Source organism: Taudactylus pleione, unplaced genomic scaffold (genome assembly GCF_031769625.1).
Source record: "Taudactylus pleione unplaced genomic scaffold, aTauple2 ptg000248l, whole genome shotgun sequence".
NCBI lineage: Eukaryota > Metazoa > Chordata > Amphibia > Anura > Myobatrachidae > Taudactylus > Taudactylus pleione.
In genome coordinates this window covers 2,206,482-2,232,824 of record NW_028284650.1, presented here as the reverse complement: position 1 = coordinate 2,232,824, position 26,343 = coordinate 2,206,482, and the positions used below count along the sequence as shown (strand labels likewise).

Here is a 26,343-nt window from a genome sequence, read left to right as displayed (position 1 = left end):
TTTCAAAGGTACATAATGCACCCAAAAAAAGGCCTTGACTTCATGGGGAAGGGCCAGGGAAGAGATAGGGAGGCCAGGAATTGCTGGGGATGAAATAAGAGGAAGCTACAAGCAAGAATGATAATAAACAGAAATTTGACAGGCCCAAACAGCGCCCCCTGACCTGTGGTGCCCTGTGCGATGGCACCAGCCGCACTACCCTAGCTACGGCACTGCTGCTGATTATATATAAAGTCTCTGTAACAACATCTGTAATTAAGAGAGTGGGATCACCCTCCTAATCGCTTTAATCAGCCCTTGTGTCGGTGAGTTCATACACTCACGGACCCGGAAGCCCGCTCGGAGGTCCTGCTATTTTTTAAAGTGTGGCTGAATGGAGCACGCTATCTGTGCTTGGACGCCAGCACAGATAATAGGACTTACCTAATATACAGGTACTGATAAATAGAAGGCTACATTTAGGCTCGTATTCAATTTGAGCTGAGCCGCGATACTTTTTCGCCTCCTGGAATTTTTGCCTACATCGTGTGTTTTACAGGCGGAAAAGTATAGCGCGTGTGCCCACTTATCCCCGTATTCAATTTGAAAGTAGGCGAAAACGGGACCCGGCGAAACTTAAACAAGTGGAAAGTCATGTCAGATTTGGGGAAATCAGCCTGACACCCCCCAAAAGATAAAAATATATAAGTGTATTGGAACACTCACGGTGCAAATGTCAAAAGGTGGCAGCTCCAAAACTCTATCACGTCTTGCCCAAATACAAGAAAATCAATACAATAAAATAATTTATAGATAGTGTCTCAGGAGTGCTTCCTATTTTTTATATACTTATTTCAATAGTCCTTATGTAGCTTGTCACTTACCTCAAAAAATCTTCTTCAGATACTCAATATATAAAACGAAAAGAAAGTACAAAAAAACATATATGTGTAGGATCGTTAAAATTGCCAGTAAAGGTGTAGTGTTCTATAGAAGTAGTTCAAATGAAGGATCAATCTTTTCTTCTCAATTAGAAGGTATAATTACGTACCATACTCACATAAATTATGTATGGTATAAAACATATAATGGTTTCTTTATAAACAGATTTCTACCGATAGTCCATATGGCACAACATACAGCAAATAGAATCTGCACGTACCCTACTCACATAAAATAGGGTGGGATCAATCATATAAAGGTTTATTTTCACAAATTAATCACGTACCACAACTCACTTCAAACAGATGCGGCATCAACATATCAAGGTTTCTTTATGTCCAGTTCTCCAAAAGACTCCAAAAATTTTACTTGCTTAGTAATTGTCAAAGTCTATTAAATATACAAAATAAAATAAAAATTAAAAGGCAAATTGCCAGTCTTATATGGAAAACATCCAAGATAAGGGACAGATTACACAAACTTCCAGGTATAGTTGTTACAAAGGTGTATAATCCCAGAGACAGTCCGGACCAGTCTCTAAGATGAAAGCACCTGGTACCTTAGTGTAAATGTAATGTCCACAGTCCAGATAATCTCCAAGTGATGCACATTAACTCCTCTGACCCCCCAAAAGATGCTCTGACATGGGGATTCCCTATGGTACCTCCCGATTTGGCTTGCTGAAGGTATTTGTTGTTTTTAAACGGGCTCAATAGCTGCTAAATAGCGTTTTTGTAAAAGTAATGCAGAATAGTATTCAGGAGGTTTTTTTGCAGAAAATAACTTATCCCAGCAAATTTGGGGTACTTGAAAATGGGGGTCAGCATATTTTAAAGTTGCTAAAGTTAAGTTTAAAAAAACATTAAAAAATCCACCTTCCACAAGGCCCTGCAATGATAAAAACACCTGGGGCATACTTGGGGATCCACCCAGAGTCAAGTTCGCTAGTTTTTAACTTTGTCCCCAACATTTTTTTTTCACCCCGAAAATTAAAGTGATTTTTTTGGGGTGTTCTTAAGTGGGTTTTTTTTGACACAGTTTACCTTTGGGGGACTGTCTGAAGGCTGTACGGGGGTTCCTGCAACGTTGCACCCCCAATTCTGCACTTTTTTCCGCCTGCTATTCATAGGCGAAACTTTTCCACCTAGTACATTGCATTGACTTTCCACCTAGGCGAAAAGTCTTCCAAATTGAATATGGAGTAAAATCAAAACAGGCGAAAACGGCTTTTCGCTCCAAATTGAATACGGGCTTTAATCTTTTTATACGGATTCATGGAGTGTACGTATTCATAAGCACACTTGGTATGTTATACTAAGAACTGAATATACTCAGCTACATATATTATAAACAGCAACACTGTATTCATATTATATGCCTGAACTGAATATATCCAGCTGTCCTTTCCAAATAGTTACATTGTATTCACAGTTTTATTGCTTAGATGTTTCAATTGTGAATCCCTATGTAAAAAAAATTCTGTATGATTGTTTTCTATGTACAAATAATTTGTTTGTGTTTATTTTAAAGTAAAATCTTTTATATATAACCAGCAGTGTATAGAAACATATTTATGCATATTGATTTACTGATTATCCGTAACTATAGCGCAGTGTACATTTTGTTTTTCGTTTTTTCCCATTTGAAATTTGCACTAAACTTCTAACTCTTGCTGCTAATTGCCTCAGGTGGTTATTAATTATAGTCTACGATTGTCGGGAGTTTGGTAGATATCTACCACTTGTGTTCTGGTTTTACTCAGAACCCCTAAATTTGGATGTGTTTGGATTTCAGATATCTAATATATTACTAAATATGAATATAGAACTTCACAATCTTCAGACAATTTTTCCTCACTCAAATATAATACATTAGTATTAATCACAGTTAAATAAATAACATTTAATACATTTAGCAAAGCTACATTTAATATATAAACACTATTACACCTATTTATTAACAATATTTTGTTTCAAATAAACTGAAAAAGGGTGTTTTCACACCATTTTCACATTATTTTAGTTTCACATAAATTTACTAAAGGGCAATTGAAGTAGAATTCGTAAAATTCTACTCCAAACCCTAATTATCACATAATTTTAGTAAGCAGATCGCATTTCCCAAAATTGTAATGGTAAATATGATCTGGCCAAAGTTATTAAAATAATATTGTGAAAAAATATCGGGGGAAGCCCTGTGATAAAAACACCACCTGGAGATGGCATTATGCAGGGTTTCCACCATTTCCTCGACTCCTGCTCTGCTCTAACAGGCAGAGCAGAGCCAGAAGCCAGTTATCAGCTGTGTGGTCTAAACAGACCACAAGATGATCTTTGCAAAAAAAACCAACCACTTACCTGTATCCAGGGTGATCGCTGCTCCGATGATGTCCTCCCCAGTCAGCTGGTCTCCCGGCTCCTGCACTGTGACCCTGGTCAGCTGCTGCATAAAACAGCTGATCTGGGTTACAGTGCAGGATGGGAGACCAGCTGACCGGAGCCTTGAAGGACATCATCGAGCACTGATGATCGGAGGTAAGTAAAAGTGTGTGTGAGGGGGGGAAAGCGTGGGGAGTGAGGGGGGATAGCATGGGGGGGCATGATCGCACGGGGTCACTATTGGGGGTTCGCAGTCGCGAGGGGGGTTGTATGATGAGCTGGTAAGCGCATGTGCGGCACCTTCTCACTGTATTTTTTGCAAAAAATACTGAGGTAAGGCTACGGGTTGGACTTGCAGGGACAGAGCTTTATCGCAAACTCTGTCCCTGCAAGGGGGATTTTTGATAAATCCCTGTGATATTGCCAACAATCGCAATGTGAATTTAGACGAAAATATCACACTACAGGATTGTAGTAAATAGGACCCTAAGGGTGAGTTACATTTATAGCTCCTCCTGTTACCTCCCCTGTGAATCATTGTAACACCTCCCTATAGGTGAGTGTGTTGTAATGATGCAAATCACATGATGACACACCCACCTCATTGAATGCTGAATGGGTAGCAGTGTGATGTCGCAGTTAGCACCATAATACACATTGCCCCACTGACTTTATTATATAAATTGCTCCCCCAATGTAGTATATGTGTGAAAAGTTGGCAAGCATGAGTTGGAATTACCAGTGTTTCAGAGTGCTGTAATATTCTATATTTGCTGTGGGGCTTAGCTGCTGTAACTAAAGGCTGGTATGAGGGGAATTTATATTTTTAGACATGTAGGCAAGAAAATTGGAAATCCCCTTCTGCCTAATGTGCAGTAGATATAAAACTGTGTACAGGACAGAGAAGAGGACAACAACAGCAAATCAGTGAGGACCAGAGGAAGAAGTGAGTGTATGGGGGCAGCAGACCCTCCAACATGACCCCTTCCACCAGGTACAAAATGCTCTGCTACCGGGCTTCAAACTTTATTTACATGTGAAGCACAGTATCTTGTGTTGAACTAATTAATTGATGAGAAGTAAAGTACTGTATGTATTTATCACAGGTGACTGCAATCATACATGGGAAGCCCAGGAGCAGAGCAGTTTGTTTATGGACAGAATGTGTGTGTGTGAGAGAGAGAGAGAGCAAGAGAGAGAGAGAGAGGGAGAGAGAGAGAGGTGTAGAGCTTGCACACAGCACTGATGGCTCACAGCACACATAGACCTCCCCTCCTGCTCATAGCCTGGGCAGGGGGGCTGGCATTACAGGAAATAGCTTTCAAATACAAAGAAAAAGTCAGCGCATTGGAGTTAAACACTGAGAGGAAGCGGGGACAGCAGCTACAGCTCTGCGATTCTCGCACACAACACTCACCAGAAGCCAGCTACTCTCCCTGCATTCTACCTATTTCTCCCTTACAGGAGCCTCCATCGCTTCTTTTATCTGCTTTTATCTGAGATTTGGAGTTAATCATCTGCAGTGTATCCCACCATGGAAAAGTACTGGATCCTACTTGTCTTATTCCACATGGCCGGCATCATTCAAATAGGTGAGCTGATATGGGGATATCGCACTGTATGAATAGAAGTGACTTGTCATTTGTGTCCCTTCATGAGTCTGACATTACTGTACATACGGGTCTAAGTACTAAGCCTTGGAGAGAGATAAAGTACCAACCAATCAGCTCCAAACTGTTACTTTACAGGATAGGTCGGTGCAGAAGGAGGTGTGGGGGCGACTGAAGTGGGCAGTGCGGGGGGGGGGGTGCCAGCATGGTCACGTCATCGCGGACTTGCCCCCCGCTTTATAATGCAGATATTGACGGCATTATAAAGCAGCAATGATGCTATACAGCGCAAAATGCGTCATCGCACCCCCAGACCGCCCAGTTTTGCGTGCGGACGCAAGCACAGGGGGCCGACGACCATCACGGGGGACTTGCCTACTCTTGTGGGGCCAGATGTAATATACTATGAAAACCGATACATTGGAGAGTAATAAACCACTAGCCAATCAGCTGGTAACTGTCATTTTTCAAACACAGCCTGTAACATGACAGTTGGGAGCTGAGTGGCTGGAAGTTTATCACTCTCCACTTTATCACTTTTCAGAGCTTAGTACAACTTGCCCTGTGTTTGAAAAATGACAGTTAGGAGCTGATTGGTTGCTACAGTACTTTATGTTCGTCCACTTTATCGCTCTCCAAGGCTTAGTACATAGACCTCATGGTCTTTGTAGACAAAATTGGTGTAATGAGAGACTCCTCTCTGTATACTGTAGGGAATGGTAACTGTGTAGGGTGCTGCTCCTACTTCATGACCGAAACTCACAGTGTTGCCAGATCCAAGTTGGAGAAAGGAACTTTGACATCACAACCATGTGGCAAGCAACTGTGCCCGAAGCATGGCGAGGGGACACTTTTGGTCCCCGTTCTTAACCTTGCCCCTCCCCCTTTTGCTATGGGTCACGTTGTTGTGATGTCAGAGGTCCTTTACAGCACCTCGTTCTAGACCTAACCATATAGATATACCCTCATACTCTGTGGCTCCTCTCAACGTGCCAGGTCCCGTGCATCTCTGCCGCTCTGAGTCTTTTTTGCTTAAAATGTGATTCTTACTGGCACAAATGAAGCAACTGGAAGTGGCAAAACGACTTTGTTAGATTACTTTAATCAATTTGATGTGTGACATTTTTATATCCGTGTGTGAATGAGGCTTAACCTGTATACAAAGTGCTACGGTGCTGCTGCCGCAGCTTTTATGGTCGCCAGGTTCCGTTGAGCTTCATCTGCGACTTTGTACGTGTTTAATACTGATTCCTGTGTGATGAAAGTTGCAGCTCAGAGTCTTTAGTACGCTGCGGGGTATATTTACCAAAGTGCGGCTTTTTAGAAGTGAAGTTGTTGCCTATAGCAACCAATCAGATTCTAGCTATTATCTTGCAGAAGGTGCTAAATAAATAAATGATAAGTAGAATCTGATTGGTTGCTATGGACAACAAATCCCCTTGCAAAAACCTGCACTTTAGTAAATATACCCCTGTGAGTGATGTTTTGCTGCTTTTGCTATGAGAATAAGTCACATAATTTAAAGAAAAAAACGGTTTGCTACACCTCTTGGAGCGGCTCAGGGTATCTTATGCTGTATGGTGTATTGAGGCTAGGGGGTAAATTTACTAAAGTGAGAGTTTTTATAAGTGAGTTTTAAAAGTAATGTTACCTATAGCAACCAATCAGATTTTAGCTATTATCTTCTAGAAGGTGCTAGTTAAATGTTAAGTAGAATCTGATTGGTTGCTATGGGCAAAATCACTTTTAAAACTCACTTCTAAAAACTCTCACTTTAGTAAATTTACCCCCTCGGTGTATCAGGACACATCTGTATGTAAATCATTTGTTGTAATGACTCCATATACCATACCGTATCGCCGAGTTGTTTTTAGTTTGGAAGGAGAGTCCCCTTTCAGGCTCTGTATGTGTTACTGATGTGCGCTTCTTTATGTTTTATTTTCTGTAATTGGTGATAACTTGTTTAGTCAGCTCGGCAGCACGTGTTCTCTGCGAGCACATTGAGGCCCCCATTTACCAATGAAGCATAACCCCTTTCGCGCTCGCTATAGGTGTTAAGTCCTCGGTTCTGCATGTAACAAACAGCGGTAATCTAAGATTAGTGCTGCTTGTCACAGCATCGCTCTCGCCATCTTTCAGATGGCGAGAGGTGTGGTCCCTAATGCCGGCAATGGAGACCCGGCGGTGACTTTCCAGCTTTGGCGAAGGCTTCCAGGCACTGCCGGGTGCCCGTGTCATGCACATGAGCAGACGGACCATTGTGCATCTGCATTATACTGGAGCCCTGTCGCTGGCAGCGTTAGGCTGCCAGCAGCCCAGCGGAGGAACTCGCCGAGGACTTCGCGGGTCCTTGCTGGAGGGGAACATATTGGTAAATACCAGTGAATTTTTCGTTAGTATCACAGTGATACTAAATTAAAAATGATGCTGGTATATGTGTTCGTTGATAAATGGGGGTCTGAGATTGTAGGAGGTTTTCTAAGTGTCCCTCTTTGGCCACGTGAAATATTGGGATATCATTTACAGGAGCTGTGTTGTAACAGTGCAATGGCTGTCTGATGTATAAATAGCAGCCATAACAGCGTGCTTGGATAAATTACATAAATACTTGTTACACCAGGGTAGGAATAATATCCTGCCACCACCCCAGTGACATGCTATTTACTTTCATTTGCAGGACAAAGACTTGTTCTACTTCCTAGGAATGTCCGGTCCAAGAAAAAAAAGTCCCCTCTTGCTGCACACATGCTGACCTGCTCACCTTCCTTCCCATATCATTAATACCCCTCCTCCCCCTCATGCATATAAGCAGCGGGTAGAGGAGGGGGATGTCCCTGGGTATCACTCAGCAGCATACTGGTTACATGTGAACAGGACACTCCAGTGACATCATCGCCGTGCTTACTGCACACAGCCTAGCAGTGAATATAGAGTAGCAGTATGGTGACCACAAAATAATTTGGGGACACCAAAACATGATCTTTGATGGCAAAACTAGAGGGCATCACAAAAATGTATTGTATGCCCTTCTACTCCTTGTCATGAAAGAATACTGGGAGAGATGTATCAAAGATCCTAAAAGGTGGCAAAGTGGAGAAGATGCTGATAGCAACCAGTGGTGGATCCAGAGGGGGGTGGTAGGGCGTCTAGGGTGACAGCAGTAAGTTCCTCTACAAAAAAAGAGAAATCTTGTTAGAGATAAAACAAAGAACTATTAGCTGTGATATTACAGTCATATGGTTTTTCCACTACGATATTAAAAGCAGAACAACATCACATGATTTAAAACAAGACAAACTCAGTAATCTGAATGATTCCCATTAGCAACTTCCACAGATAATTTGCTGAAAAGGGAAGTATTAGTTTCATATAACCTGTGTTTGCTGGGCAGGGGGTGTCATGATTTCCGTAACGTATTGAAGAAAATAAAAAGTTGGGATTTTTCTGTGCTCTCATGAGGATAATTTCCAAATCTGCACATAGTACCCGAATGTGATGTTTCTCGTAAACGCACAGAGGCAGCGGGGAGTATGTCCATGGGAAAGAATCATTGGTACCATTTCAGCCTCCCCACACAGACCCTGTATCTCAGCCAAGGACGGAGATCACTTGGCTACGGCTGAAAGGTGCTAGCAATTATGGTACACCCCAGCTCCTCTTTAATATGCTCATCACATATCTATCGCCCCCACAAACAAAAACACATGCGTACATGGTTTTTATATAGCAAACACATTCCTGTTTTATGCAATGAACATTTTTTTTAATAACCATTTAGTTATAGTATTGCGTGACCTGATACTTTGCCAGTAGCCTGCTGGCATTCCGTTTTATTTATGCATCATTTATCTATTTTGAAAACATCATATGTCAGACCTGTACTGGGAGATGGCTAACGACGTCTGTACAAACCTCCCAACTGTTTTGATTTAGGCGGAATAGTCCCTACTGTATTTGTTTAGCAGGCAGAAGGATTGGGAGCTTACCTACCAACTCTTCCAGAATGTGAGAGAGTCCAGAATTTTGGGGGGCCCTTCCACATTCCCTAGACAGGGGGTTATTTCTTGCATTCCTTCCCAAGCGAAGTGACTGTTTCTGGGGTTTGATAGATGCTTTGCATAGAATCACATCGTGGTCTGGCTCCACATTGACTGAACAGCCACCTCCAACAAAGTGTTGCAGCAGACTAAAAATCTGAGTCTGGATGCCAGGCCTGTGGTCGTGATGGGATACTGGGTACTCGGGCAAGTTTTGTTTGCTGGTCCACTCTGTGTACACTTCTACAACTGCCACCCTCTAACAATTCACCGGTGCAGCAGTTTTGTTACTGCTCACACCGCTGTCGCGAGCACCAGCAATTATTCCACGTTCAAAGTCAATCAGATTGCACTGTTTACAAACTATTTCATGAGTGATAACTTCATTAGTCTCTGCATACCTTCACCTTTCCGTTCTTATAAGGATTCAGACACGTCAGCATTATCTATAGCACAGAATAGCTACTTTACATAAAATCGCCATTCAGTGTGTATGGCATAAGAAAGCTAGATCAACTGAAAAGGCAATCAGGGGGCACAGAACACAGTGGAGCGTGCAGAACACCATGGGCAGTAATGCAGACAAGCAAAGTGAGTAAGGGGCATTTTTACTAAATTATCAGGGTTTAGACTTGATAATTATGATTTCTTATCTCTTCTTTTTTGCAGCAAAAATAAATGAACATTCGCCCAAATGTACTAAAAAATAACATGCAGGGAGAGGAAAAGAGCCTGTCCCTAAGATATGTAAAGAAGTGAAATGATCTCAAGAGCATTCATTTCACTTCTATACCGTAAGCTGGGTCCATTCTGCACATGCGCGTTCTACATACCACACATGTGCGGCCGGCATTGTCGAGGAGAGTTCCAGAGCCCATAGGCTACTATAACACAACGCCATCTGGAGATGGCGTTACCTACCGGGGTCACACTCTGGAATGCTTCACATTCTGTAGCTTGGTAGAGCTGACAACTTCGCAGCCCTGATAGAAACCTATGGGGGCTGCAGCTGCTTTTGGAAATGGAAGGACAGTGGTACAATAGATGTCTCTTTATGGTACATTCGGGGAATACTTAATATTTATAAATATCCTCCGAAAAATGGGTGTTTTAGGGGAATGTCCCCCAGATATTATAGAGATATTATATTGCAGAGCTCAAATACGAGAGAGAGAGAGAGAGAGAGAGAGAGAGAGAGAGAGAGAGAGAGATATTACTGCAAGAAGGCAGCATAAGCAGAGGAGGCTGTAAATACAAAAATGTTATTTCCCAGCCAAACACAGAGCTGCAGATTTGTTCTCTCCTACTTGACAAAGAAGGTGCCTTGTTCATGCGTTTGCTCACTGTCCATGTTATGTTTGAAGATAATTATGTGTGGAGTTTGTATATTCTCCCTGTGCTTGCGTGGGTTTCCTCCGGGTACTCCGGTTTCCTCCCACACTCCAAAAATATACTGGTAGGTTAATTGGCTCCCAGCAAAAAATTAACCCTAGTGCATATGTGTGTGAGCGATTGTTAGGGAATATAGATTGTAAGCTCCACTGGGGCAGGGACTGATGTGAATGGCCAAATATTCACTGTAAAGCGCTGCGGAATATGTGTGCGCTATATAAATAACTGGTAATAAATAAATAAATAATAAATAATAATTTGTGGCGTGAGTGGAGAATACACTGACGCCACCTGCTGTCTACAGTTATGAACTACAGGACAAGAAAATTCTGTTTCACTTTCACTTCTCTTTCCCCCAGGAGCCAATGCAGGAATTTTTAGACGGGAGATTCCCAGCACTTGATTTCATATTCCAAAATTAAGGACTCCTCACACATTCACACAGAACATACAGAGCCAGGAAAAAGCAATTATGCTGACATTTAAAAAAACAAAAACTGATGAATTACTTAATCATACTGTGGCATCTATTCATCATCACTTAATTTATACAAAAGCAGATGAAAAATAAAATTCTCACCTAATTTTGTATAATTTCAGTGTCAGCCCCATTCATCATTCTAGTCATGCAGGAGGTATCACAGATATCTCCTGGTTACAATAAGGCGACCATAATTGTATTGCAATTAATAAACAATAAAATAACTTATAACTAACTTATGCTAAAAATATTGATACGGACACAGACTGCTTTGGTTAAATGGTCATAACTTGCTTTTATTGAAGGTATGACCCTGAGCTTTTACTTAATTTTTGGGAGGCCAAGAAGCATGCTAGAAACACTCAGCTCCAGCCATATAATTAGTAACCAATACTAGGGAGTGACTGATATGCCCCCCTGTGGCCAGTGTAAGCTGAGCTGCGAACACTTACAACCCCTATAATGCAGCATAGTACGAGCGTGGTCCACAGAGACAGACGCCAAAAGTCCTCCGGCAGAGGTAGGCCATACTAGAGACTCGTCAAAGGATATGTGCTCCATAACATTTTCTTACACCTTACGTGGCTGCTGGTTTGTAGGACCGTCCCGCCCAACAGTAAAATGTAAACATTAGGGGTGAGCGGGTTCGGATTTCTGAAATCCGAACCCCCCCGAGCCCCCCCGATCCGAGTCCGATCCGAGTCAGGCTCGACTTTTCCCGCCTGACTCGGATCTGACATCGAGGCAAAACGTCATCATCCCGCCTTCCGAGTCTCGCGGGTTTTGGATCCTATATAAGGTACCCGCGTCGGCGCCATTTTCTCACTCGGCTGTGGACAGTGAAGAGGGAGGGTGGGAGTTAGTGCTGTGTAGTGTAGTGTAGTGTAGTGCTGCTGTTGTCCACTACTTCAAAGTCCATAGGGGCTGGCTGTGTTGTGCTGTGCTGCTGTTGTTAATAGGGGCTGTGTCCACTACTTCAAAGTCCATAGGGGCTGGCTGGACTGTGTTGTGCAGTCAGTTCCAAAGTCCTGTGCAGTGTCCCAGTCCTAAAGGGGTGCTGTAGTGTTGTCCAGGGGGTGCTCTGTCCATCAGGGGTGCTCCCCCCAAGTGCTAAAAAAATAATATATTTTCTGTGTTTGTGAATTGTGTGCGCAGTAGCCGCACGTGCATCAACAAAGTAGTGCCAAGCGTGCGCCTGTGTCATAAGTAAAGGGCCGGCTGGCTTGACCGTTAAGGGTGCTGTAACCCCCGAAAGTACACTCCAGTCCAAACCAAAAAAAAAATTATTTTCTGTGTTTGTGAATTGTGTGCGCAGTAGCCGCACGTGCATCAACAAAGTAGTGCCAAGCGTGCGCCTGTGTCATAAGTAAAGGGCCGGCTGGCTTGACCGTTAAGGGTGCTGTAACCCCCGAAAGTACACTCCAGTCCAAACCTAAAAAAAAATTATTTTCTGTGTTTGTGAATTGTGTGCGCAGTAGCCGCACGTGCATCAACAAAGTAGTGCCAAGCGTGCGCCTGTGTCATAAGTAAAGGGCCGGCTGGCTTGACCGTTAAAGGGTGCTGTAACCCCCGAAAGTACACTCCAGTCCAAACCAAAAAAAAATTATTTTCTGTGTTTGTGAATTGTGTGCGCAGTAGCCGCACGTGCATCAACAAAGTAGTGCCAAGAGTGCGCCTGTGTCATAAGTAAAGGGCCGGCTGGCTTGACCGTTAAAGGGTGCAGTAACCCACAAAGTACACTCCAGTCCGAACCAAAAAAAAATTTATTTTCTGTGTTTAGCCGCACGTATATATCAAATCGATATAACATAAATGGAGGACCAAACTTTCTCCGATAAAAATAAAATAGAGAAAGATCAAGAACCACTTCCTCCTAGTGCTGAAGCTGCTGCCACTAGTCATGACATAGACGATAACATGCCATCAACGTCGTCTGCCAAGGCCGATGCCCAATGTCATAGTAGAGGGCACATACAATCCCAAATGGCAAAGTTCAGGAAAATGACATTGAAAAAGACATTTAAATCAGCTGAAGAGAAACGTAAACTTGCCAATATGCCATTTACGACACGGAGTGGCAAGGAACGGCTAAGGTCGATCCCTAGTATGTTCATGACTAGTGGTTCAGCTTCACATGACGATGGAAGCACTCCTCCCACTAAAAAAATCAAAAGAGTTAAGCTGGCAAAAGCACAGCGAAGAACTGTGCTTTCTAAGAAGATATCACAAATCCCCAAAGAGAGTCCAAGTGTGGTGGTGGTTGCGATGCCTGACCTTCCCAGCACTGGACGGGAAGAGGTGGCTCTTTCCACCATTTGCACGCCCCCTGCAAGTGCTGAAAGGAGCACCCACAGTCCACTTGCTGATATGCAAATTGAAGATGTCACTGTTGAAGTACAACAGGATGAGGATACTGGTGTAGCTGGCGCTGAGGAGGAAGTTGGCGAGGAGGATTCTGATGGTGATGTGGTTTGTTTAAATCAGGCTCCGGGGGAGACAGTTGTTGTCCGTGGGATGAAAAAGCCCATCACGGTCATGCCTGGGCAGAAGACCAAACATTCCACCTCTTTGGTCTGGCAATATTTCTATCCAAATCCGGACAACAACTGTCTTGCCATATGTACCATATGTAAAGGTGAAATAAGTAGGGGTAGGGACGTCAACCACCTAGGAACATCCTCCCTTATACGGCACCTGCAGCGCGTTCATAAAAAGTTACTGTCAAGTTCAGAAACTTTGGCTCAGACCGTAAGCAGTCCAGGGACACCTAAATCCCGTTGTCCTGTTGTATCCAAGCGCCTGCAAACCACACCGTCAACTCCCTCCTCGTCAATTTCCTCCTTAGTCAGGATCGGAAGTAGTCCTGCAGGCCATATCACTGGCATGACTGACTCTCCTATCCGGGATTCCTCCGGAGGATCCTGCATTGCTACGCCTACTGCTGCCGCTGCTGCTGTTGCTGCTGCTGCTGGGAGTCGTTCATCATCCCAGAGAGGAAGTAGGAACACCACTACTTTTACTAAACAATTGACCCTCCAACAGTCCTTAGCGAGGAGGATGAAGTACGACAGCAGTCATCCTGAAGCAAAACGTATAACTGAGGCCTTGACTGCTATGTTGGTGTTAGACGTGCGTCCGGTATCCGCCATTAGTGCAGTGGGATTTAGACAATTGATGGAGGTAGTGTGTCCCCGGTTCCAAATCCCGTCTAGATTCCACTTCACTAGGCAGGCGATACCGAGACTGTACAGAAACGTCAGAAAAAGTGTCCTCAGTGTCCTGAAAAATGCCGTTGTACACAATGTCCACTTAACCACGGACATGTGGACAAGTGGAACAGGGCAGACTAAGGACTATATGACTGTGACAGCCCACTGGGTAGATGTATCACCTTACGCAGCAACAGCAGCAGCGTCACCAGTAGCAGCATCTCAGAAACGCCAGCTCGTTACAAGGCAGGCTACGCTGTGTATCACCGGTTTCAGTAAGAGGCACACCGCCGACAACCTCTTAGAGAAACTGAGGGAAATCATCGCCCAGTGGCTTACCCCACTTAGACTCTCCTGGGGATTTGTGATATCTGACAACGCCACCAATATTGTGCGGGCATTACATCTGGGCAAATTCCAGCACGTCCCATGTTTTGCTCACACAATAAACTTGGTGGTGCAGAATTTTCTGAAAAGCGACAGGGGCGTGCAGGAGACGCTTTGGGTGGCCCGAAAAATTTCTGGCCACTTTCGCCATTCAGCGACTGCGTGCCGAAGACTGGAGCGCCAGCAAACACTCTTGAACCTGCCCCGCCATCACCTGAAGCAAGAGGTTGTGACGCGGTGGAACTCAACCCTCTATATGCTTCAGAGGATGGAGGAGCAGCAAAAGGCCATACAAGCCTATACATCCACCTATGACATAGGCAAAGGAGGGGGTATGCACCTGACTCAAGCGCAGTGGAGAATGATTTCCGTGTTGTGCAAGGTTCTCCAGCCCTTCGAACTTGCCACACGTGAAGTCAGTTCAGACACTGCCAGCTTGAGTCAGGTCATTCCCCTCATCAGGCTTTTGCAGAAGCAGCTGGAGAAAGTGAAGGAGGAGCTAAGACGGAGCGATTCCGCTCGGCATGTGGGACTTGTGGATGAAGCCCTTCATTCGCTTTGCCAGGATTCCAGGGTGGTCAATCTGTTGAAATCAGACCACTACGTTTTGGCCACCGTGCTCGATCCTAGGTTTAAAGCCTATTTGGTGTCTCTCTTTCCGGCCGACACAAGCCTGCAGAGGTGCAAAGACCTGCTGGTGAACACACTGTCAGCTAAAGCGGAACGTGACACGTCAACGGCTCCTTCTTCATTTTCTCCCGCAACTGGGGCTGCCAGGAAAAAACTTAGGTATCCTAAGCAACCCACTGGCGGTGATGCAGGGCAGGCAGGACCAAGTTTGGACATCTGGTCTGGACTGAAGGACCTGGCAACAATTTCTGACATGTCTACTGTCACTGCATATGATACTGTCACCATTGACAGAATGGTGGAGGATTACATCGGTGACAGCATCCAAGTAGGCATGTCAGACAGTCCATACCTGTACTGGCAGGAAAAAGAGGCAATTTGGAGGCCCCTGTACAAACTGGCTCTATTTTACCTGAGTTGCCCCCCCTCCAGTGTGTACTCCGAAAGAGTGTTTAGTGCAGCCGGGAACCTTGTCAGCGAAAGGCGTAGGAGGTTGGTTCCACAGAATGTGGAGAAGATGATGTTCATCAAAATGAATTATCAGCTCTTCCAGGGAGACCAGCCTCCAGAAGGTACAGAGGGACCTGTGGTGGTGGATTCAAGTGGGGACGAGTTAATACTTTGTGAGGATGAGGATGTACACACTGAAGAGGGTGAGGAATCGGTGGATGAGGAGGATGAGGATGACATCTTGCCTCCGTAGAGCCAGTTTGTGCAGGGACACATTAATTGCCAGCTTGTTTTGTGGGGGCCCAAACGAACCAATCATTTCAGCCACAGTTGTGTGGCAAACCCTGGCGCTGAAATGATTGGTTTGTTAAAGTGTGCATGTCCTGTTTATACAACATAAGGGTGGGTGGGAGGGCCCAAGGACAATTCCATCTTGCACTTCTTTTTTTTCTTTGCATTATGTACAGTTTGGGGCCTAGTTTTTCAAACTGCCATCCTGTCTGCCACTGCAGTTTCACGCCTAGATGGGTCACGTGTTTGTGCCGCCCACTCGTGTCGCTTAGCATAGTCATCCAGCTACCTCGGTGCAACCTTTTGGACATAAAAACACTATTGTGAGGTGTGAGGTGTTCAGAATAGACTGGAAATGAGTGGAAATTAAGGTTATTGAGGTTAATAATAGCATAGGAGCAGAAAAACCCACAAATTCTGTGATTTTAGCTGTTTTTATGCTTTTTTTCAAAAAAATACAGATCCAAAACACAAAACCCAGAACCCAAAACACGGAAGGGTGGTTTTGGCAAAACCAATCCAGATCCAAAACACGAAGAAAGATCCAGATCCAAAACCAAAACACAAAACACGAAAAGTGGCCGGTGCACACCCCTAGTAAACATATAGGGCTCTATTTACTACAATCCGCATTTGTAATGCAGATTGTAGTGTGATATTAACGACTGAATTCGCATTGTGAATTCAGGCACTATCACAGGGATTTACTACAAATCCCTTGCAGGGACAGAGCTTGTGATAAAGCTCTGTCCCTGCGAATCCCCTTCGGAGCCTTATCACGGTATTTTCGCAAAAAATACCATGATTAAGTGCCCGCGCATGCGCCGACCGGTCGCCGCTGCTACCCCCCCTTCCGGCACTAAGTCCCGACCCCGGCACTAAGCCTCGCCCCCCGCGATCGCGGACCCCCCTCTCCCTTACTTACACTTACCTGTATGCTCCAGGCCTCCGGTGATGTTCTCCATTCCTCCGGTCAGGTGATCTCCCATACTGCACTGCGGCCTGATCACCTGATGACCGGGCAGCAGTGCTCTGTAGGAGACCAGCTGACTGGAGGGGAGTCATCACCGGAGGCCCGGTCACCGGTCCCTGGAGTCAGGTAAGTAAATTTTTTTTTTTTATATTTTTGTTTCTTTTTTTTACAGTGATCAGCTTGCGGTCTGTTTAGACCACACAGCTGCTTACTGGGACCGACTCCCGGCTCTGCTCTCCCCGTTAGAGCAGGGCAGGAGTCTGGTAACCAAGGGAGACCCTGGATAACGGCACCTCCAGGTGGCGTTATTATCACAGGGCTTTCCGCGATATTTTTTCACATTTTATTTTTAGTAACTTTGGTCGGATCACATTTCCCATTACAGTTATGGGAAGTGCGATCTGCTTTACTAAAAATAGGTGATACTTAGGGGTTGGAGAATTTTACGAATTCTACTCCAATTGCCCTGTAATAACTATAGTGATACTAAAATAATGTGAAAAGGGTGTGAAAACACCCTTTTTCACTTTATTTTAGTAAAAATAATGTTAATAAATAGAGCCCATAGTGTTAGTATGAACACAAACACAAGAAAGGAAAAAGAAAGGGGAGGGTGGCACAAACACCGTCCAGAAAGAATGGCTGCCGGGCATACCAGCCTTATAAAGCACCACTATGGCCACTCCCTAAAGCTTGCTCATAGCTGTACCGACCAACCAGAATAAAACCCCCACAAACCCATTCTACCTAGCAACATTCTAACCAATTACAAAAAAACTAAGGACTTATACAGCCTTAAGCTGATTCAGCTCTTTTCTCATCTTGTGCTGCGATAATTTCCACATTCCCCATACTTTAGTATGGGAATGTAGAAATGAAATTCATCAAGTTCCGAAAATGCTTTTTTTTAGGAACTTGACTGAGAAACTGTACACCACCCTAAGATGACGTACAGCCTGTGAAGGTTTACATGTCATTCCAGCCACTGCAGCCAGCAGAGGGATCTATTATGATCCCTCCCTGCTGTGTCTGAGAGTTCCAGGGCACCGCAGTCAAGTAGGCCACACTCACCGGCAGAAGACAGAAGAAGGGTGGGATCGGACACCTGTGGGGGTGAGGGGGGTTAGGGGCCGGATCGGACTCCTGCATAGGGGACACCTGTGGGAGGGGGGTGTTCAAAATAGCGGGCAATAGAGAGGGGAGAGACATGCATCTTGAAACAGATCTGCAGATGCAGATCTAAATGCGTTGATACTACGGGACTTTCTGGACATATCATTTTACATACGACTTCACGGTGAACAACATTGGGAACCTTTCTCCCAGTTTTTAGAAACTAAACTCAAGGACTCAGTATACATCTAACAGGTTGTGAGCAGCCTTTTTTCTTTTGTTAGTTTATTTTATTTTGTGTCATATAGTGATCATTGCTCACGTTTATGAATATTTTGTTTGAGTGTAAATAAATTGGATTGTATGATTACACAAGTCCATCTTCCTTACATCTATATGCATAAAATCTTTGGGAGGATTTATGGATGGAATTTTTTTATCCTGAAAAAAATGGAAATTTGAGAGAAACCTTGATGAGTGGTGAAACATTACTTTACACGTGAGTAATGGCATGCATTTGCTCTTCAACTTCATATTAAAGTATTGCAACATAGAGAGACCGGAAGGTTTGAATTTGGCGGGGGAAGATAAAAGATACATTGACACGTTTATCCCCACTTACTTGTAAGTTGGGGAACGTTATTGCGTTAAGACAGCAAGTCGTTAATGCAGACAACTTGATTAATTATCATCTGTATTGAATTTTAACCACTAAAACTGTTTATGAATTTCTTGTATTTTTTTCTATATATGTATGGAGAACACCAATGTGATTTAAAAGTGTACATCAAAACACCCAAATAATGCGTCTTGAGACTGTCAACTCATAAAAGGATTGAATATGACATATATTTTTTATCCTTTTATATGTCACGTTATTCATTTGATATTGAGCGCCATTTTCACACTCATAAAATCTTTTTGCTATTTATGTTATTGTAAGTGTGGTGACACCGTTTTCTTTGGGAGAGTGAATAGGCTGCAGGTTTTGCGCACCTTACTTACCCACATCATGAATATATGCAGCAGTGACAAAATCCTTGTGGAGACCTCAGCTGCAGGGGAAAAGTATAACTTTTCCGACAAGATGACTACGCAAAAAGAGCAGCTTTTCGGAAGTGATACTTTTGTTAGTGAGGCATAATGAATGCCTCCAACACATTTTCTAATCTCGAAGTGAGTTTAAAACATAATTATCACAAGTCATAATAACTATGTCATGAATAGGCCCCTGTATGTTTTGTGGTAAAAGTGGTTCCTATATTACTATTGCAGTACTGCTGCCTGCTCTTTTTGTGAATATTTTTAATGATTTCATTACCTTATGAGGGCGTGAATGTATAGTAGTTTTAGTGATCTCACTTTGACAACTCAGTGCACTCCGAACATTGCAATGTATTCACACCAAGGTATAGCTGGTGGTAAGCACTGTTTATGGTTTACAGTCATGTCACTTACAAAGCCCTCACCCAATCTTCTCCCATTTACATCTCTGAGCTTATCTCCCTTCACACACCCGCCTGCCCACACGCTGCCTCTCCTGCCAACTGATTACTGCCTCCCATTATCGCCTCCAAGATTTTGCCCGTGCTGCTCCCTACCTTTGGAACTCTCTTTCTCTCCCTATCAGACTCTCCACCTCTCTACAAATCTTCAAATGGGCTCTTAAGACCCACTACTTCATCAAGGCCTTCCAGCTCTCATCCTAACCCAATGCTCCATGATCCTTCCTCACTGTCTACCCCATCTGTATCACGCCTGTCTGTCAGCCCTTCCCCTTTAGAATGTAAGCTCTCACGAGCAGGGCACTGTTCCCTTATGTGCGTCTACTTACATATACTTTCATCTACTCCTTACTCCCCACAAGGGCACCTAACACTTGGTTGCTTACGCTCTGTTGCTTATTTTGAGTGTTATGATCGCATGCAGCAATGTGTATAATATAAACTATAAACCATGTCCTTGTCCTGCATTGTATTGTACTGTAAGTCACTGGTTTCTTGTTCACTTATTTGTTTATGTTCTGTGTAAGGCACTGCAGAACACTTGTGGTGCCATATGAATAAAGAACAGGCTTGCCTACCCTCCCGAATTGGCCGGGAGCCGCTCCCGGCCCCCCGGAAAGGCAGGCAAGCCTCCCGGCAGCCGGCAACCCTCCCAACCACCCCCCAGAATAAACTAAAAACCCCCGCAGCGGGGGGCCGGTGACGCGTTTCGCGCTGAATCGCGTCATCGTGACCCCGCCCCCTGCTTCACAATGCCAAAAATAATGGCATTGTTAAGAGGGGGTGGGGCTACGATGATGTGATCACGCAGCTCCACCCCCAGCTCCGCCCCCAAATGTGACATCATGGCCGGGCACGCCCCCCACTGTTAGCCGACAATCAGCTCCCTCCCGGAAGGAGGGAACTGATTGTCGGCAAGTATGATAAAGGATAATAATAATAATAATAATGTCTCTGTGTGGAGGGTTACTGCCTCCATTTGACAGCTGCTATCCCCCAGTTAAATGTTTGGCTGTTTAATTATTTAAGTTCGTATTATTGGACACAATGATTGTGTCATTGTGGCCCAGCCTCTGCTATACAATGCTGAGATTACCATAAATGTAAAGCAGGGGGCGGGGCTATGATGATGCGATTCAGCGAGAATTGCGTCATCGCCCCCCTGGACTGCCTACTTTCACCCAGTAAGTGGGCGGCTGCGGTGATGATGATTGGTATGTTATTTTCCATGGGTGGCAGCCAGGCCGGGAGGGAGACTAGCCCTCTCTTGCAGGGGGCTGGGAACACCACCCAATTGTAAGGGGCCTCCCTGCCATTCTCAGAGTGTAGGCAAGTATGATTATTGGACACAATGTTCAGCACCATAATGGGGTTTCTTTTTGTTTCTCTAGTGAAAGGGACATGCTTCCACAACTGCCTGGCCTATCTGGGCAATGAAGTCCTGATCGGGACAGACAGACAGACCATACTTGCCGACATTATGCTCCCTACTTCCGGGAGGGGGCTGAATGTCAGCTTACAGCGGGGAGGCGTGGCCGCACGATAATGCTGTTGCGGGGGCATGGTCACTGCGGACCGGGGCGTGGCCTTGAGATCGCGTCATCGTGGCTCCGCCCCCTCTTCACAATGCCGGAGTAAATGGCATTGTAAAGCAGGGGGCGGGGCCACGATGATGCGATTCAGTGCGAATCGCGTCACCGGGCCCCCCCGCTGCGGGGGTTTTGCTAGTAACTCTGCGGGGGATAAGGCAGGGATGGCGGCTTGCGGGAGGCTTGCCTGCCTTCCTGGGGGACCGGGAGCGGCACCCGATAATCGAGAGGCTCCCGGCCAAATCGGGAGGGTAGGCAAGCCTGAGACAGACTTGACTATTCTCCAGGAAATATCCCAGACTACTAGGAGAGTAAAGCACCCTTTCGGATCCCAATGAAGTAGATGTGATGAAGGGATTTGCAGCAAATGGCATCAATGCCGTACAGCTAAGGATGGACATTGATGTATACAAACTTTGAAAGTTTTTCTTGTGATGGCTTTATTTTTGCAATTCGATGGCGGCATTCTGATGTTTCTCGCCTTCAAATGGTAATGAATTGATGGTGTAATGATGGTTGCCTGTTCTGTTCTGTGTTGTGGTGGATAATTTGGGTAGTGTGACCGTCACATTACAGTAGTTCAGCACTGCAGTCACTCTGGCGGCTGAACTGGCTAGTTAGCAATCATCGATGGTAAACTGTTAATGGGCGATGGTTATGCTATCGTTGGCAAAGAGCCAATGGTTCACCATCATCGACGGCCGAATGGGATCCAATAGTTAATTTTTTTTCTTGACGGGATGCAACTTGGCCCCCCGGTGGCCGCTAAGACCCGCCCCCATTTTTGATTGGCTCGTGGCGCGCCGTGCTCCCAGCAGCAGTGGCCATTGAGGGGTGCATCGATGGTGTTTGTGCCATCGATTGTAATCAACAATGGACCCATCAATGGTAACCATCGACGGACACCCACCGATGGTCATCCCTAGAACTGACAGTCTGATTCATCAAGGAACGCAGTTGCTAATACGCACACAATCGGTCAATTGTTGCATTCTGTGCATGCATATGCATCGCAGTGTGCATGCGTTAGCTAGCAATTGCAATGGGAACTGTGATTGCAGAGGCTACGCAGACCCATAGCAGAGTGATTGACGGGAATTGCCGTTTGTGGGTGGTAACGGGGGGTGGTTGGGCGAACGCAGGCATGCCAGTGTGTTTCAACGTCGTTGCAGGGGCGTGCATAAATTATCCACTGCGTGGCCGTAAGCAGCCATAGCACTGATAGCGTGCGTGGCTGTTAGCAAATTCTGAGTAAGGTCTGGGCTTGTGCAAGTGTGCATATGGGTCCGATGTTACCGATTGTTTTGCTATGTTGCCCTAGTATACGGATGTGAGTAAGGGGAAGTGGGCGTCCTTATGTCAGGCTGCAATCACAATGTAGACGTTGACACTGGCGTTTTGCGGGTACCATTTAATGAAGCTGCCAGTTGAGGACTTGTGAGGCGTCTATTTCTCAAACTATAGACTCTAATGTACTTGTCTTCTTGCACAGTTGTGCACCGGGGCCTCCCACTTCTCTTTCTATTCTGGTTAGAGCCTGTTTGTGCTGTTCTCTGAAGGGAGTAGTACACACCATTGTAGCAAATGTTCAGTTTCTTGGCAATTTCTCGCATGGAATCGCCTTAATTTCTAAGAACAAGAATAGACTGTCAAGTTTCACATGAAAGTTCTCTTTTTCTGGCTATTTGGAGCATATAATTGAACCCACAAAATATGATGCTTCAGATACTCAACTAGCTCAAAGGAAGGAAAGTTTTATAGCTTCTCTAATGAGAAAAACCATTTTCAGCTGTGCTAACATAATTGCACAAGGGTTTTCTAATCATCCATTAGTCTTCTAACGAGCTTAGCAAACACAATGTACCATTAGACTACTGGATTGATGGTTGCTGGAAATGGGCCTCTATACACCTATGTAGATATTCCTTTAAAAACCAGATGTTTGCAGCTAGTATAGTCATTTACCACATTAACAATGTATTGAGGGCCTGATTCAGAGGCGCTCGCAAAAAGCGAGCGCTCGCTCTGAATCAGGGTGGGCGCGGTTTTTTTAGTTGCGGCCTCTTGGCCGCTCGCATAGCTGTGGGCTACCACCCACAGCTATTGCGAGCGGCCATGATGATGGTCGCGATGGTCAAGACCATTGCGACCATCGGGCTTGCGACGAGACCCTTGTGGTAGAGTCTCGTGGCCGCAAGCCCCAGAGAGCTTCTGGCTCTAACAGAGCCGGAAGCTCTCCCACTGACATCACTGGTGATGTCAGTGGGGCCGCCCACAAACGGCAGGCGTTCGCATGGGAACGCCTCCGTTTGTGAAGCCACCCCCCCATCACGCCTACAAAATGGGGCGAGCTGTTGATCAACATCAACAGCCGCCCCTTTTGTAGTGAGTCCCGGAGCGAGCGCTTTTTGCGCTCGCCTCGGGGCTCATGCACACGCAGTGCACTCCCCGCGCATGCGCACTGGGCCACCATCGACCCGCTTGCAAGTGCAATGCGCTTGCGAGCGGGTCTGAATCAGGCCCAGAGTGTATTTCTGATTTATTTAATGTTATCTTCATTGAGAAAAACAGTGCTTTTCTTCCAAAAATAAGGAAATTTCAAAGTGACCCCAAACTTTTGAACAGTAGTGTAAATGCGCACATTGAAATAAATGATTTTAGCAACTGCGGTGTGTGCGTATAAGCAGAATTGCGATCCGTAGTGAATCAGGCCCAGAGATAGCACTCCTCCCTCACACAGAGCAGGAGCAGCCCCATCTTTTTACTCTGCTCACTGAGCATTGCACTGACAGTGGGCCTGATTCAGACCCGCTCGGTGCCGGAGGCAGCTTGCAGGTCTGATGGGCGTGTTTTTTTTTTTTCCTCCAGCCCGCTCGCAAGGCTGTGGATGACCACCCACAGCTTGTGCGAGCGGCCTGGAGATGGTCGCGATTATCGCGACCATCGGGCTTGCGACGAGACCCTGTGGTAGGGTCTCATCTCACGCAAGCCCGAGTGAACTTCCTACTCTAATAGAGCAGGGAGTCCACTACTGACATCACTAGTGATGTCAGTAGGGCCGCCCACTAATGCCATGCGTTCCTTTGGGAATGCCTGCGTTTGCTCAACCACCCCCCCTACCCGCCTACAAAACAGGACGAGCTGTCAATCAACATCGACAGCCTCCCTGGGAGCGGCGCATGCGCAAGGTAAAACATCGACCCGCTTGCAAGCGCTGTGCGCTTGCGAGCGGGTCTGAATCAGGCCCAGTGTAGCTACTGCTGCCTAGCCTGGGCTTCCTGCTCACCATTCTGCTGCACTGACTGTGCACCTACTGCCCAGGATTCAGCCAGATCACCAAAGGCGCCCATACGAGATGCCAGGAAGCAGCTGCGTGGGTGACTTGACAACACTGTGTGTCTGTCACTCTCTCTCAAGTCCAGCAGATCCAGTTTCTATGATGCTCCACCTCCTACTAGCATAGCATGTCTCCCTACTATCTGCCTGTACTACTGCTGCTGTGGCAGTGGGCGTTGTATGTTGTCTTGTCCTGCTCCACTTCCCAATGAAGTGATAGACACCCGACTCCACCCACTCAGGCCGGCGCTTCTGCGGGGGTCTTGTGCATGTGCAAACCCAGGTAACTGCGCATGCCCGAACCATCGCAATGGAATTACCATCAAATGCTTTTGATGCGATAGGTAACATTCGGTGGTGGGCTTCCGATGTCCATCTATACCCGACCTTCTACACTTGCCCTCTGGACCTCCCTTTTCTTTATCTCCTGGAAGGGGGGCCTTAAAAGCAGGCAAGTATACTATAATATAAACCACCCACATTAATGTTAAATAATTTAATTGCAATATTAAAGCTTCTGACTGTTTTTCTGGCTTTTATAAAATTACCAAACCCTACTATAGCTGTATAGTTAGTAGTTACATAGTCTCACTGAATTTTCCAGAGGTCCCCCGAATTAGGAGGAGCACACTTCAGAGAGAGCGGGCAATGCTTCTTTTATAACTGGACCATACTTGCTGACTTAGGACCTGATTCAGAGCCGCTCGCAAGCGGCCCGATGGTATGTGTACGCGCATGCTTCATTCTGTTCGTGCGCAAACTACTCTGTGCGATCGCAGCCCGCTCTCTCACCCAGCAAAGACAGCCCAGTGAAATGAGTGATAGTGGAGGCCGTTTGTGGGTGGTAACAGGGGCAGGATACTAATAACGGAGGAGTGGAGGTGCGAACGCAGGCGTGCCTGACTGTTTCAACGCCGGTTTTAAGGCGTGCATAATTAACAGGCAGCGTCATAGTACACGTCACATGCCTGGCTTTTACACTGAAGTCCTCGCAGTGCTTGTGGTAGGGTAAGGCAACTACAAGTGCTGCGATCGCATCCGATGGTGCTCGATGTACCAATGTTTTAAAACACTTCCTGGAGATGATGTCCGCTAGTGGGCGTCTACATATGCTAGTGGGTGTTTGCATACACAGAGTGATCGCTCGCACCGCCAAAGTGGGTGCTTATGCCATTGCGAGCGAGCGCTTCCCATGGCGTCGCATCTAGCGAGGGGCTCTGAATCAGGTCCTTAACATTTCTCCTCTCTGGGAGAAGCCCGGAGAGGAGATGCAGCTGACCACTACAGGGGAGGTTGCGGGCTCTTCATGTGATCCTCATCATGGCAAAATGCCACAAATTGTGGGTCTGTGGGAAAGGGGCGGAGCTAAAATAACAAAATTTGCACCTGGCCCCTCCATACAGACCCCTGGTATTATCTATCCATTTTGCCCACTTCACTAGGACATTTAGAACGTCGACAAATTATACCACACCCAATTAAAATCATGGGTACCAGCTTCAGACTATAGTCCATGTTAGGAGTCATGCTTAGAGACAATTCTGGCAGATACTGTAGGTAAATAGTAACGGTGATATTGCAGAATATACAGATAATAATGTACAGTATATGATAGTGAATAGGGGAAAAGAAGGCTTATAAATAATATAGGACATTTATCCAACAAAATAAATAGTATCAATGGAGCTGTCATGCTATCAAAATAAGAAGAGTGATGAGATGGAAGACCTAACTTTACATGTAGGAACCTTCTGCATATGCTATTTCCCTGGCCAGTGATAGCTGTCACCAGTCAGAGGGCTTTACAGGATAGAGCATTGGGAGTGGGTTCTCTTCCTTTCATAAACAGAACTGTTAGGGAGATGTTTAAAAATATGCCCTTTGGGAAATAGAACCAAAAACCTTGAATATCTGTAGGCAGTTTAGTACACTATGGAGCTCATTCAGACCCCCTTGCAAGATGCGATCGCTCGCTGGCAAAAAGGGGATGGATATTTAAATTAAGCGCTCGCACTGCGTCGCATAAGGACGCCCTCTATGT

At 45.5% G+C, this 26,343-nt stretch overlaps 1 protein-coding gene across 2 annotated transcripts in view; it reads left to right on the top strand.

Moving 5' to 3' along the window:
* The first annotated feature begins 4,202 nt into the window (after positions 1 to 4,202).
* Positions 4,203 to 26,343, top strand: part of LOC148515547 (intercellular adhesion molecule 1-like) — a 75,436-nt gene continuing 53,295 nt past the window's right edge. The window contains exons 1-2 of one of the 2 annotated variants that reach the window (XM_088479864.1): positions 4,203 to 4,245; positions 4,764 to 4,891. In XM_088479864.1, the coding sequence (XP_088335990.1) occupies positions 4,834 to 4,891 (58 nt within the window). In that variant the 5' untranslated portion in view covers positions 4,203 to 4,245; positions 4,764 to 4,833. Of the gene's footprint in view, positions 4,246 to 4,585; positions 4,892 to 26,343 lie in introns of those variants that run through there. The other variant, XM_088479863.1, reaches the window with a different exon arrangement.